Below are 12,633 nucleotides of genomic sequence, written 5' to 3'. Positions count from 1 at the left end.
ATAAAGCAACAACACCAAGCATCCAACAAGTCAAGATCGGTACAAGTACAAGCATGTCTCACACATAGTCGCTGGGGCACAGCAAAACAAGCCCCAAACAAAGAGAAAACAGAATCTAATCCGGCTCAGGAGGGGGTGGCGGTGGTGGTGGAGCTAACGTCAAGGCCGAAGAGCGGAGACCTGAGATGATGTTGTCGATGACGTCCCCATCACGCCACTTGCTAAGCGGTCTCCATAGTTGTAGGAAGCCACACATTTTGTAGATTGCATCAGTCACACGGCAAGGGATCACACGCTCGATGACTAATTTATTGCGGATGCACCAGAGGGTCCATGCAAGGGTACCCATAGCCACCCAGGTGGGGCATGCCTAGAGCTGGGGAGACTAAGGATCTCCCCAAACAAGTCCGGAAGGTTGTCATGGCATCAAACGCCACCAACAACCTTCCGGAAGCAAGTTCATATGAACTGCGCCGCAGGGCACCCGAAGAAAATGTGGTTGCAATCTTCCGAAACTATCTTTTTCTTGAATATTGGTTTCCATGTGTTCTCCCGTATTGTACGGCTCGGAGACCAATTTCATCGATCCGTACTGCTTTGGACTACATATACGGAGTATATTAACCAACCGAGATCGATCAGTTTTTTTTGGTAACGTGACAACTTGCTTCGCGCGATCGACTAATAAATAAACCTAATTTAACAAGCCCGGCCGGCCGATCTGGCGATGGCGACGGCGACGAAGGATCCGTGCCCGTGCGTGCTCATCGCGCCGCAGATCGAGGCCGACGACGGCACGCTCACCACCGCCGGGCTCTACCGCTGGGAGGAGGGCCAGGGCGTCGCCACCCTCGTGGTGGATGCCATGCCCGACTACCGCTCCTTCCACCCCGACACGGAAGCGGCGCACGACCTCGCGCACTGCGACGGGCTGCTGCTGGTGCCCACCGACGCCGCCGTGCGCGTGCTCAACCCGGCCACGGGCCGCGTCCTCGCGCTACCCTCGAGCCCGCGTGCCGCCCCCGCTTCCCTCTGGCCGGATCGTGGGCCACCAGGCGTTCGGCCTCGGCTGCGACCCTCGCTCGGGAGCCTACATGGTCGTCCGCATCTTTTACCGCTCCCTGGACGAGGTCGAGCTCTACGCCGGCGGCTGCACCTACACCTACTCCCTCGGGGCAGAGGTGCTCACCCTCACAGCCGGGGGGACGGACCAGTGCTGGCGCGAGACGGCGGCGCCACCTCCGTGCCCCGTCATACCAGGGCGCACTGCGACATTCTTCAAGGGCTCGCTCCTCTTCACCCCCCACGAGCGGGTCCTCGACGGCGGTGAGGCGCCGGGCTTCGTGCGCTTCAGCCTGGAGGACAACGACGAGCCGTTCGGCGTCGTCCCGGGGCCTCCCTGCGAGAAGAGGATCGACTACGCGGCGTCGAGCATGGCGGAGCTGCGCGGGGAGTTGTGGCTGTGCGTGGGCAGCCCGAGGCCCGGCATGGGGTCGGTGGAGATGTGGGCATGCGGCGGCGACCTGACCGGAGCCCGGTGGGACCGGCGTCACGTCGTCGAGGCCTGTGTTTTCCGTGGCAACCGATCTCTTCGTCCGATGACTGCGTCGGCCGGCGCCATACTTCTGCGCGCCGGACCGTCGTATCTCTGGCGCTACCGTCGACGTGGTTGTGAGCCGGGTTATGGTGATCTTGTCGACACGCGGTATCTCAAGTATCACCATCCCGACAACGACGCGGGCACGGTGGTCGTTGAGTACCCAATGAAAACAGTCCTTGCCGTTGATGTAGTTCCATATGTTCCTAGCCTAGTTCCAATCTAGCTCGGTTCTAATTTGTTTTTCTCCATTCGTAGAGAGACATCATGTTTTCTCTGTAGTTTGATATCCGAGGCAAACAAAGAGTACATTTCAATTACGTTTGCGCTCAGTGATTTTGCTTCTGCTTGGCAGTAAAATAATGTGTTTTTTTTAATGTACAATTTATGTTACTACTCTCTCCGTTTTCTTTTTACTTTTCATATAAAATTTGTATAAAGTCAGACTTTTTAAAGTTTGGCCAAGTTCGTTGTAAAAGAAACATTCACAATACAAAATCCATATCATTAGATGCATCATAAATTTCAAGTTAATTTCCTATATAACAATAGTATCGTTGATTGTTGATATTTTTTAATATAAATTTGGTCAAACTTTTCGTTTGTTAACTTCAAACAAATTTTATATATGGAGTAAAATGAAATGGATGGGAGTATTAGTTATGTCCTTTTATAGACAAAATAGGTGTAAGTGAGTAATCATTTTAGTAGGGAAATGCTATCCGGGGAATGTCAGATTTTAAGACATTTCCCAGCAAACAGCCGTTGGATCAAAAACACGAATCCTGATGCACTCTTAGTTGCCAAGTCAGACAAACCCAGCCGTTGGCTGCGAATGTACCCGGCGCGAACGCGCTCGCGGCCATACAAGCACCGATGCCCCCTTGTGTGTGTGTGTGTGTGTGTGTGTGTGTGTGTGTGTGTGTGTGTGTGTGTGTGTGTGTGTGTGAGAGAGAGAGAGAGAGAGATGGTTTCGGTGACAACCCACGGCGACTGTGATGCGACCGCGCTGGGGACCATGCGCGTCAGCCCTTCTGCCTGACACCACCCGGGCTTCCGCGCCGGCTAGGTGCTCCACCTCGCTTGATCTCGACGAGGTTGGTGAGAGGTCGCCAGCTAGGCGCTCCTCCTTGCTGCATCTCAACGAGGTCGACGAGGTTGACGAGAGGTCGCGGAGGCGGCACCCGGCTATGGTGGTGGCCACGAACGGTGACGAGCCCCTGCGAGGCCAGAGCCGAGGCGGCTTCTCTGCGGCCGAGGAAGGCGCACATCCGACAATGTGTGCCTCCCCGCGAGTGCATTTCCCCGAGTGCTGCAAGCTGGTCTTCACCAACGGCTCGCGACCAACGTTGTCGTGAGCGTGCGATGCATCTAACCTCGCGACCAACGTTTCACCAATGCGCCGTTTCTTTACAGAATTTTCAGGTAGAAAACATGCTTGATCCTCTCTTAATGTGGCTCGTAGAATTGGATCCATGATTCAAGGGGACTCCAGGGGAGGGGCGGGGCGGGGGGGGGGGGGGGGGGGGGTGGCGAGGTTAGATGCTACAGGGGCACATCTATGGAGGTTATAGTGTTCTGAATGATACTACTAAAGTTGACATAATGTGGCTTCCTCAAAATCAAATCCCTAAATTAGCATGACCTTTTGTTTTGTTTGTACCGCAAACATGTCATGGCATTCGTGTCTATTTAGCATGTCAAAATTCACTGTACCATGGCATTTGTGTCCATATACCATCCTCTCTATCATGGCATTCGTAGTACTACCATGATTGAAGATGAATAGATTGGAAGTTTTTCCCGCAAAAAAAAATACCACGCAAATTTAAGCAATTATTTGCCATGTGTCATATAACTCAAATTCCTAAATTGCCATGGCAATTTGTTTTGTCTCTACTGCTTTATAAATCATTTTGCCGGAAATTTTACCATGGCCCATGGACATTTTTAGTCATGCAAATTTTGGGCAATCATTAGTTTTTCACCCACGCCATTTTCGCCATGTTCTAAGTTTTTAGTTGTTAAACTTAAAATAGATTTTCCATGACACTATATCACGAGATGGCATGAGATGTTCTTACTATAAACAGAAGTGACTATTTTTTATAGGTGCATGGCTAATTGATGAAACTACCATGATTGCCCCAACTCCCCCCAATACCTGGATTTTTTTATTTGGGATTTGTTGGAGATGCTCTCAGAGCTGGCAACGAGCATTGCTCATGGCACACAACCGTGCAAAATTGCTAGACTTATGGGCAACTGCTTACGGATTCTGGTTACGGGATGTTTTCCACCAATAACTCCTCGCTGATTTTACTCTCTGGCCCCCCTTGATTTCTAGCAGGCCAAGTATTTAGTGCCACATCTTTCCGTAAACTTGGACCAGTAAACAATTGCCCATAGCTGTAGCATTTCGACACCACCTTGGGATGCGAAAGGAAGATGGTGTTGTTTTCTTCAGAAACATTTCGGTGATTTCATATTCTTGTAAGGGGCGATTTTATATAATATATTTAGGCTTGTGCAGTTTCTAAAAAAGAAGAAGAGGTGGACCAGAATGTTAATTTGCGGGAGCGGTGTTTCCAGCTAGCCCCTAAAGATTATGCGAGCCGGCTGTGCTAGCCATTCATATGCTAGTGGTTGGTGTGATCGACCACCTAGGGTTTTACAACTGCAAGTTGCATGCAACGACCAACTTAACCCATTAATTGACGCCAGCAGGAGCTAGCAGCCTCCATATATATAAGGAGGCAATCGAATTTTTTTAGATTTTATCGGGTTAGTTTGTCAGCACACGAGCCCCCATATGTATATTCAGTGTCAGATCAATAATTTGGGTATAGTACTCCATTGCATGTACATGTATACTGGTCCTGATCTCCTAATCAAGTTTTAATCCTTGGCCGTCCCATGGAACTTGACTTTGAATATATGATCGGAAGAGGTTGTGCTTGCGGAAAGGATGCATGCACTACTTTGTTCTATGGAGCTTACGTTGCTAGCTAGGCTGCTAGGGTTATATAAATGCATGCTTTTTCCAGACAAATAATCTACCAACAGACATATGTTATGTGCAGGTCATTTGTCCATCTATATAAGGCCACCGAGGGTGTGCGCTAACTACACATCTGCTGCAAGCAAAGCAACCTTGCTTCACCATCAGAATTTATACTCTTGCCGTGCGTCTTCCCAGCAGTGAAGTGAATCATATGGCTCCTGCAGCTAATGGCTCACACGAGGAGGAGGTTGTGGCTGACCTGCACAAGCCCCGGCCTTACACCCCCAGCCCCTGGGGTGACTTCTTCCTCAACCACAACCCATGCACTCAATCACAGGTAATTACCGATTTGTTTTCTTACTTTCTGTCTCGGCGGTTGCTGATATTATTCCGTACTATTATCAGACACAAATATCTATATTTTATATGTAGCTAAACCCCAGCACAAGTCCTTAAATAGCAATTTTGTTACACATGCATGCTTCCACACCATAAAGATTGTCGTAGCAATTGGAGTTTCTAGTTTGGTCGACTAACTTCTATCTGTTCTCGACATGAGAGTTTCTCTATCATGCAACATGCTTTAGTGCAATTTGAGTGGATTTTAAATCTCAGTGCATTTAATTGTATATATTCAAATTTGTGTTAGGATTATTATTTTTTGTTTCTGTAGAAATTCCTTACATAGTTCAAATCTTAAGGATACATGCAAGGTATTGTCTAGTACAGGAGATTCACTAGTATTCCCATGGGTACATCTGTGAATGTTTTCTAAAGTTTTTGAAAAGCTCCTGAACACGAGCGTGCACTCTTAGGTCTTTGATATTTACAAGATGCCGTTTTTGGAGTTGGTATCCCAAATGTATTTTTGTGCTTTCTATGTACATAGCTGTAGGGCAGCGGTCTTTTCTAGAAAATAATTTTCCAAGATGATAAATGTTTCTCTATCTTGCAGTGTTTGGCTATGAAGCACATGGCAACTATCAAGAAGGAACGAGTGAGAAAGATCATCTTGGATACCAAATCTTCCTCCGATTTAGTTGTGAAGATGGAGCTTATTGACACACTGGAACGAATAGGTGTGGCCTATCACTACCGCGAAGATATCAATGAAATACTATGTGACATGCACGGTGATGGACAAGGCATTGGTGACGACCTCCATATGAGAGCGATGCGGTTCTACTTGTTGAGGAAGCATGGGTACCACACCTCTCAGGGTATAATTACAGTCATGATTGTTAATCCCTACATACATATTTTTAAATCAATTATTAGATATATGATAGGTTTACTTGCTCACGCAGATGTGTTTCTGAAGTTCAGAGATGACCAAGGAAACTTTGCTAGCAATGATCTGGACTCGTTATTGGCATTGTATAATGCAGCGTATCTTAGGGTTCGTGGGGAAGAAGTGCTTGATGACGCAGTTGTTTTCACCAAGAGCCGTCTACAATGTATGTTGGAACATCTAGACCCGCGGTTGGTAGAAGAGGTCCAGTGTACATTGGAAACACCCCATTTCAGGAGAGTCGAAAGAGTGGAAACGAGACGTTACATCCCGGTGTATGAGAAGAAGGCTACTCGAGATGAGCACATATTAGAATTTTCTAAGTTGGACTTCAACATTTTGCAAACTCTTTATTGCCAGGAGTTGAAAGCTCTTACGATGTAAGAGAGTAAATAAAATATAATAGCTATTAAAATGTCAATAAGATTTTTACTATTTAACTATTATGAAATGTGCTAATACATATTCAATTAATAATTAACAGTTGGTGGAAAGACTTTCAAGCACAGACAGATCTACAGTTTGCACGAGATAGAATGGTGGAGATTCATTTTTGGATGCTTGGAGTTGTCTATGAGCCGCAATATTCCTACTCACGTATAATGTTGACAAAATTGGTCATATTTGTGTCATTATTTGATGACCTCTATGATAACTATAGCACCACTGAAGAAAGCAACATCTTCACCGCAGCCTTGGAAAGGTACATTCACCTTTGGTTTTTCTCATATAATATTTATCGATCTTGCACAACGAATGGAAAGCCTAACATTAAGTCACACAAATGGAATCCCTTGACAAAACATTGTTAGCAAAAGCTTCCTACGTGCAATTATTTCACCAACATGATCTATAGCTAGAATAATTAGAGCATGTATATACAGTTCTATTTTATAATTAACTTCACATGTATCCCTTTTGTCAAAATTATATATATATGCATCAAACAATATTATATACCAAACTCCAGTGACTTCTTTACTACCAGGTATGTGTGGTTAATTTACTAATATACTTCCACCACCCTGAAATACTTATCGCCGAAATGGATAAAAATGATTGTATCTAAAAATAAAATACCTGTAGATACATCCATTTCTCCGACAAGTAATTGATCTAAATTCTTAAGACAATAGTGGTAGCATTCCTTCTGCATGGCGCATTAGGTTTCTGCTTGACTTGAGTTTAATACATGATATCTGTTAATACTTCTTATAAGTCGCACAAGGTTAGTTAACAACACATTTTTAAGCCCCAACATTTGCAAACACTTCTGATGTAGCCACCCATGTTCTTGTTTTCTTCAAGGGGTTTCCACGTAAAAAAAATAGCGGCCCAATTATGGATCTTTACATTCCATTTGCCTATGTTTTGAAATAATTGTCAACAATATTTTATTATACAATATCTTGAATTAATAAGGCATCTAGGAAACAATATACTGTCAGACGTGGCATAGATAACAAGGCGTCCTAGTTATCAATCTAATAACTATTTTCATGTGTGGGTCGCAAAAAAGAGTTTCTCCAAATATACAAGTTATGTAGCCTTGCTTACAATAATATAAATATCTTCCATTGCAATTTATATGCAACACTATTTAGTTTGGTATCATATATTTTATCTATGTTTGCACTAAACACACACTTTCTGAACCATAGGTGGGATGAAGAAGCCGTGGAACAATTCCCAGCATACTTGAAGGCATTATACATCAATATACTTAACACTACAAATGTTATTGATGAAGAGTTGAAGCATCAGAAAAACATGCATACTGGATTGGCAAAAAAAATGGTTAGTGCTTCTCAAAACTGTAAAAAATTATTCCTAAAAATGAGCTATACCAGAGAACTACATATATTATTATATTTTTCCCATTCAATGCTCAAGGTTTCAAACTTAGGTATTATTTATTAATCATTACTCGACTATGTATAAGTAATTTGAAGCAAATAATATGTAGCTCTAACGTCTTGAGATCTTGTGTCAGGAGATGGGGCAAATGCATCTATGTATTATATATGAGAGTCGTGTTGTTGATGGTAAATGTGAAATTCATGTGGAGGGGGGACAAGCAAATACAAATAGAAGAACTTCGTGAAAAAAAATTGTAGCTCCTAACGCTAATAATTGCATAACATGCTTGATTGGTGGTTTTGGAATGGAAGTCGGTGGAGCCACGAGAACCTTCATTAACTCAAAAAATGTTGGATACCATGCTTCGAGTAAACTATGAGAAATCATCATTTTAGTTTTATCTTATATAATGCATCTAAAGCTGCATATGAATTTTCTGTCCCTTCATGCATGTAGCGCACAATTCAACAAATTTTATTAATTTTAAGATGGTTTAGTGTGTTAAACTATTGATTATATAGAAACATTGGTTTATGTTGGATTTATCTATGGATACAATTGTGTTTCAAAAGGAGAATATTTATGAGTACTGTGTCATTAGCCAATAGATCACAATGCAAAGACAGTTTGCCACCAAACATTCTCCCCACATTTGTACTTTATTTAACCTTAAAATTGTACCTTGTTTAGGTAATTGACATTGCCAAAAGCTATCACGCGGAGGTGAAATGGCGGGATGAGCACTACATACCAACTAGTGTTGAAGAGCATCTACAAATTTCAGTGCGCACCAGCGCTTGTATGCAAATAATAAGCCTTGTGTTCATCTCAATGGGTGATATAACTACAAGCGAGGTTCTTGAGTGGGCTTCTACCTATCCAAAAATTATCGAATGTGTATGTATTGTCGGGCGTATTGGCAATGACATGGTGTCACATGAGGTACCAACTCTATCCATTTAAAACTTTTCTGGCGCATGTAAACCATATTTCTTTTATTTGTGGTTGTCCTAAATGAAATTAACTAGTAGTCACATAGTCCAACAAGTCTGAGTTAATTAATGTATCAGTATCATACATGTCTTCTTTGAGATCATGGTTAAAGGGCAGGGCATTCCTGCACTCTCAAACACACACACACACACACACACACACACAGAGAGAGAGAGAGAGATTGGCCCACTTTTGAGGAACACTAGGACGAAAACCTTATAGAGGATTCAAGGATAGTTGTGTAGCACCTAACTAAACTAGGAAACAGTACCACACAGCAAATCAATCATACCAATGAAGCAACATGATTGTCCATTAGAAGCACTCGTGCTTCGTTGCCACGCAACCGACACAACTATACTCCAAGGGTTAGGACTTCAACGAAGCTCTTCAATAGCACGCCCAAGTAGGGAAGCAAAGCCCATGGAGGCCATTTATTGGCACCAGACTTCCATCCAAATCCTAGCACACATCCACCTCACCAAAACCCCGAGGGAGGGGATCCGACAACACAGTAGCTACTAAGTCCGCCTCAAATCCAACTAAAATAGTCGATGCCTCAACAAAGACACCCACGAGTGTCATCATTGCCAAAATCGGACCTACCTGGAAAGATGGAGCTTTTGGGAGGGAGTCTAGGACATGCTAGTTGGATCCATGTACCGACTATCAGCTCTGTCACGGCCACACTTATAGCTCCACGTCATCTCATCCCCGCCCAACAAGGCTAGCTTGCCACCGACAACAACATCCACTGCCCTGTACCATTCTAGCTAACATCTATCCACTGCTAAAACTACCCTAAGTGTAGTGTCCAGAACAACATCAGATGTACATTGAAGCTTGAGTAGTCACACATCCGGAATGGAACACACCAAATATAGAGCGGCATTGTTGCACCAGATTCACACAACAAGTGGTGATTCAGCTGACCAAACGATCCCCCACCATGGTCGTCCGCCAGACGCCCATCATGTGACCTACTACCTGCCACGGTCTTGCCATCGAGAAACCTGCCATGTCGGGACACACAAGCCGCTTCCGTACATTCGTCGGGAACCACGGAACTACACGTCTACCCTACTGCAGTGGCGACGGCGGTGAGGGAGCGCGTAGTCTGCGAACTAGCAGCTAGGGTACTTGGGAGAGTCACATCATCAATACGAAAAAATTATTTCTTGTACATGGCATATTTATGCATACACACATGCATGCATGCATGATGAAACTTCATCTAATTAATCATGTTATTTTTGAAGCGCGAGCAACTATCAGAGCATGTGGCATCCACAGTACAAACTTGTACAAAAGAGCATGGGATCATGGTGGTAGAAGCCAATGAGAAGCTTAAGGTAATAATTGAAGAAGCATGGATGGACATAGTCCACGAATGCCTCCATAGAGAATATCCAATGACACTTCTAGAGAAGGCGACTGATCTTGCCCGGACAATGGATTTCATGTACAAGCGTGAAGATGCATACACCCTATCGTTTAGTCTCAAAGACACCTTAACTTCACTTTATGTGAATTTCATATGAACCATTTTATGTATTTTCTCGGAGAAAAAAAAAGGTGGGACATTATATGTTCCCACATCACCAACTACCATGCTATATACTCCATTTTCCATGTTCTTAGGTAAAGTGAGGTGTACTACGTATTGTCTTTTTTTTGTGTGGGAACTACATACTTTTGTAGCTACTGTGTAATTTTTCTCGTCTATATATCAATCCATGCATGTATTGTTCAGTTGCATCAATTTGTGGTTTGCTTACGGTGTATCAAGCCATGCATGTATGGCTTAATTTGACACAAACCTACTATATAAATATATCGATAATTCAATCTGGAGCCCGGTCACATCTACACCTGATGAATAGTAGGATAAAAATAAAGAGTAAAAAAATCAAGAAGAATATGAAAATTTTTTGCATGCAAGATGCTTCAGTGCTGCAAGTAAGTGCAAAAATTCGTTGGCAAACAACATTCGAGGAGCTCGCACCAAAAAAGAAAAAATCGGCAATGAACAGTGCATTTTTCAAACTTTCTCACAGAGCCGGAATTTGTCTTTTTTGCCACGAGCTCCTTGAATATCCAAACTCCACAAAATTTTGCACGGGCATCAGGCATTCGACCATCTTGCACCACACAAAATCGGTATTTTTTAATTTTTCTTCTATTTTAAATGATTTTACAGTTCACACTGGGGAGCATCTGCACCTGGGTGCAGAAAGTGGAATTCTATTACTACTCACAGAATATTATTTTAATGGTGTTACCAAATTATCTCTGCTTTAGTACCCAAACTGCATATAGCAAAATTTTGAAATTTCATGGTTTTTGTTAGGATGAGAGGTATAATATACCATTGGAGATCTCTGGGCATGGAGATCACCTCTCATGTAGAATTGTTTCACGAAAGTCCTCACGGTTTATGAACAGTTATGAAAAAAAAACATTTTTTCGTATTCACAAACGCGAACCATATCTTTGACCTCATTTACATACAGTTTTTCGGACCTGTGCATGTGATATGGGGCGTGCTACCAATGCGCTCTTTTTCATGTATAATGTTTTCCCAAACTCCATAGGGTTTAAAAGTAATTTGAAAAATGATCGATTTTTAGCTGAAATATACCTTCTCTCTAATTTTCAAACAGTTTGCTGGAATGCAGCAATGATAGACCGTTGAAAAGCAATAGAAAATGCGGAACTTTTTGTATAGAACCTTTTCCAAAATTCCACATGGTTTAAATTCCATTATGAAAACGATATGCGTATGCTATTAAAACTGCTAAACTTTTTTATGTTGAACTTTTTCTCAAATTCACATTCGTTTGAGTAATTTTGAATACAACAAGATCGGTCCTGCTGTTTTTTCATCCAGAAACAGAATATTCGGATTGAGCTTTTGTGCGGGTTTGAACTGAGGTTTTTCCATAGTCGAACTTCACTTTATATTTTGGTGTTGCTTTTTTCTTGTAACTCATCAACCATTTGTTCAAATTGAGCAAATGATATACCATTGGAAAGCTGCTGAAAATGTGTTGATACTGTCTAGTATTTAACTCAGCATAGAATTTGATACTGTCTCTTTATTTGATACATAAAATTTGATACTATGCGGACCGTTAGGACATTAATATCTCTTGCATGCATGTGGTGTGAGAGAGTAGGTTGATAGCATGCTTTCAAGTATGTGATTGATACTGTCTACTCCCTCCGTTTCTAAATATTTGTCTTTCTAGAAATTTCAACAAGTGACTACATATGAAGCAAAATGGATGAATCTACACTCTAAAATATGTCTATATACATCTGTATATAGTAGTTCATTTGAAATGTCTAAAAAGACAAATATTTAGGAACAGAGGGAATAGCATTTAACTCAGCACAGAATTTGATGTCCTAACGGTCCGCTGCTACTTTGTTTTTTTGAAGAGCATGTGGCCACTATCTCTGTGCTTCCACACAAATGTCATCCTCGGCATCCTCATGAAGGAAAGTCACGGAGGATGGACCATAGCTCAATGAATTTGCAGAAATGGGCGAAAGAGAAGCTTAATTTCATTTTTATTTTGGAAACCCAAGCATCACCCTTAAGGTCTCACACACCTTCAATTATTTCTTGTTTATGCCTCCCGTCCGAGCTCCACCGCCACCCAGACAACGCGTTCGTGGAAAAATATCGGAGGGAGCATCTAGAACGCGACACATGATGCGCTGTCAAATGACACGCTCTCAGCCTACTCTAGGTGATCTTTGAGAAGGCTCCCAACGAACGCTAGTTAATTAGTTGCTCCCGAGATCTTCCGTCCGTGTTGTCTTGGACTACAGGCTGGCGGCCAAAAACAGACATTGGGTCTGCCTAGCCGATCCAAGCGG

General features: G+C 43.0%; 2 protein-coding genes across 2 annotated transcripts; both read left to right on the top strand.

Annotated features, from left to right (window-relative positions):
• Window positions 1-727: 727 nt before the first annotated feature.
• LOC109777989 (uncharacterized) lies at window positions 728-1,823 on the top strand. Its single transcript, XM_020336551.1, has 2 exons — window positions 728-988; window positions 1,056-1,823. Exons 1-2 carry the CDS (start codon window positions 728-730, stop codon window positions 1,821-1,823), a joined length of 1,029 nt encoding a protein of 342 aa, XP_020192140.1.
• A 2,922-nt stretch (window positions 1,824-4,745) lies between these two features.
• Window positions 4,746-10,756, top strand: LOC109777990 ((E)-beta-caryophyllene synthase-like). Its single transcript, XM_020336552.2, has 7 exons — window positions 4,746-4,938; window positions 5,557-5,821; window positions 5,909-6,272; window positions 6,377-6,595; window positions 7,554-7,689; window positions 8,443-8,694; window positions 10,005-10,756. The coding sequence occupies exons 1-7, from the start codon at window positions 4,813-4,815 to the stop codon at window positions 10,284-10,286; spliced, it is 1,644 nt and encodes a 547-aa protein (XP_020192141.1). The 5' UTR covers window positions 4,746-4,812; the 3' UTR covers window positions 10,287-10,756.
• The last annotated feature ends 1,877 nt before the right edge of the window (window positions 10,757-12,633 follow it).

Source organism: Aegilops tauschii, chromosome 6 (genome assembly GCF_002575655.3).
Source record: "Aegilops tauschii subsp. strangulata cultivar AL8/78 chromosome 6, Aet v6.0, whole genome shotgun sequence".
Taxonomy (NCBI): Eukaryota; Viridiplantae; Streptophyta; class Magnoliopsida; order Poales; family Poaceae; genus Aegilops; species Aegilops tauschii.
Note: the sequence above shows the minus strand (reverse complement) of the source record. Positions and strands in the feature narration are given on the sequence as shown.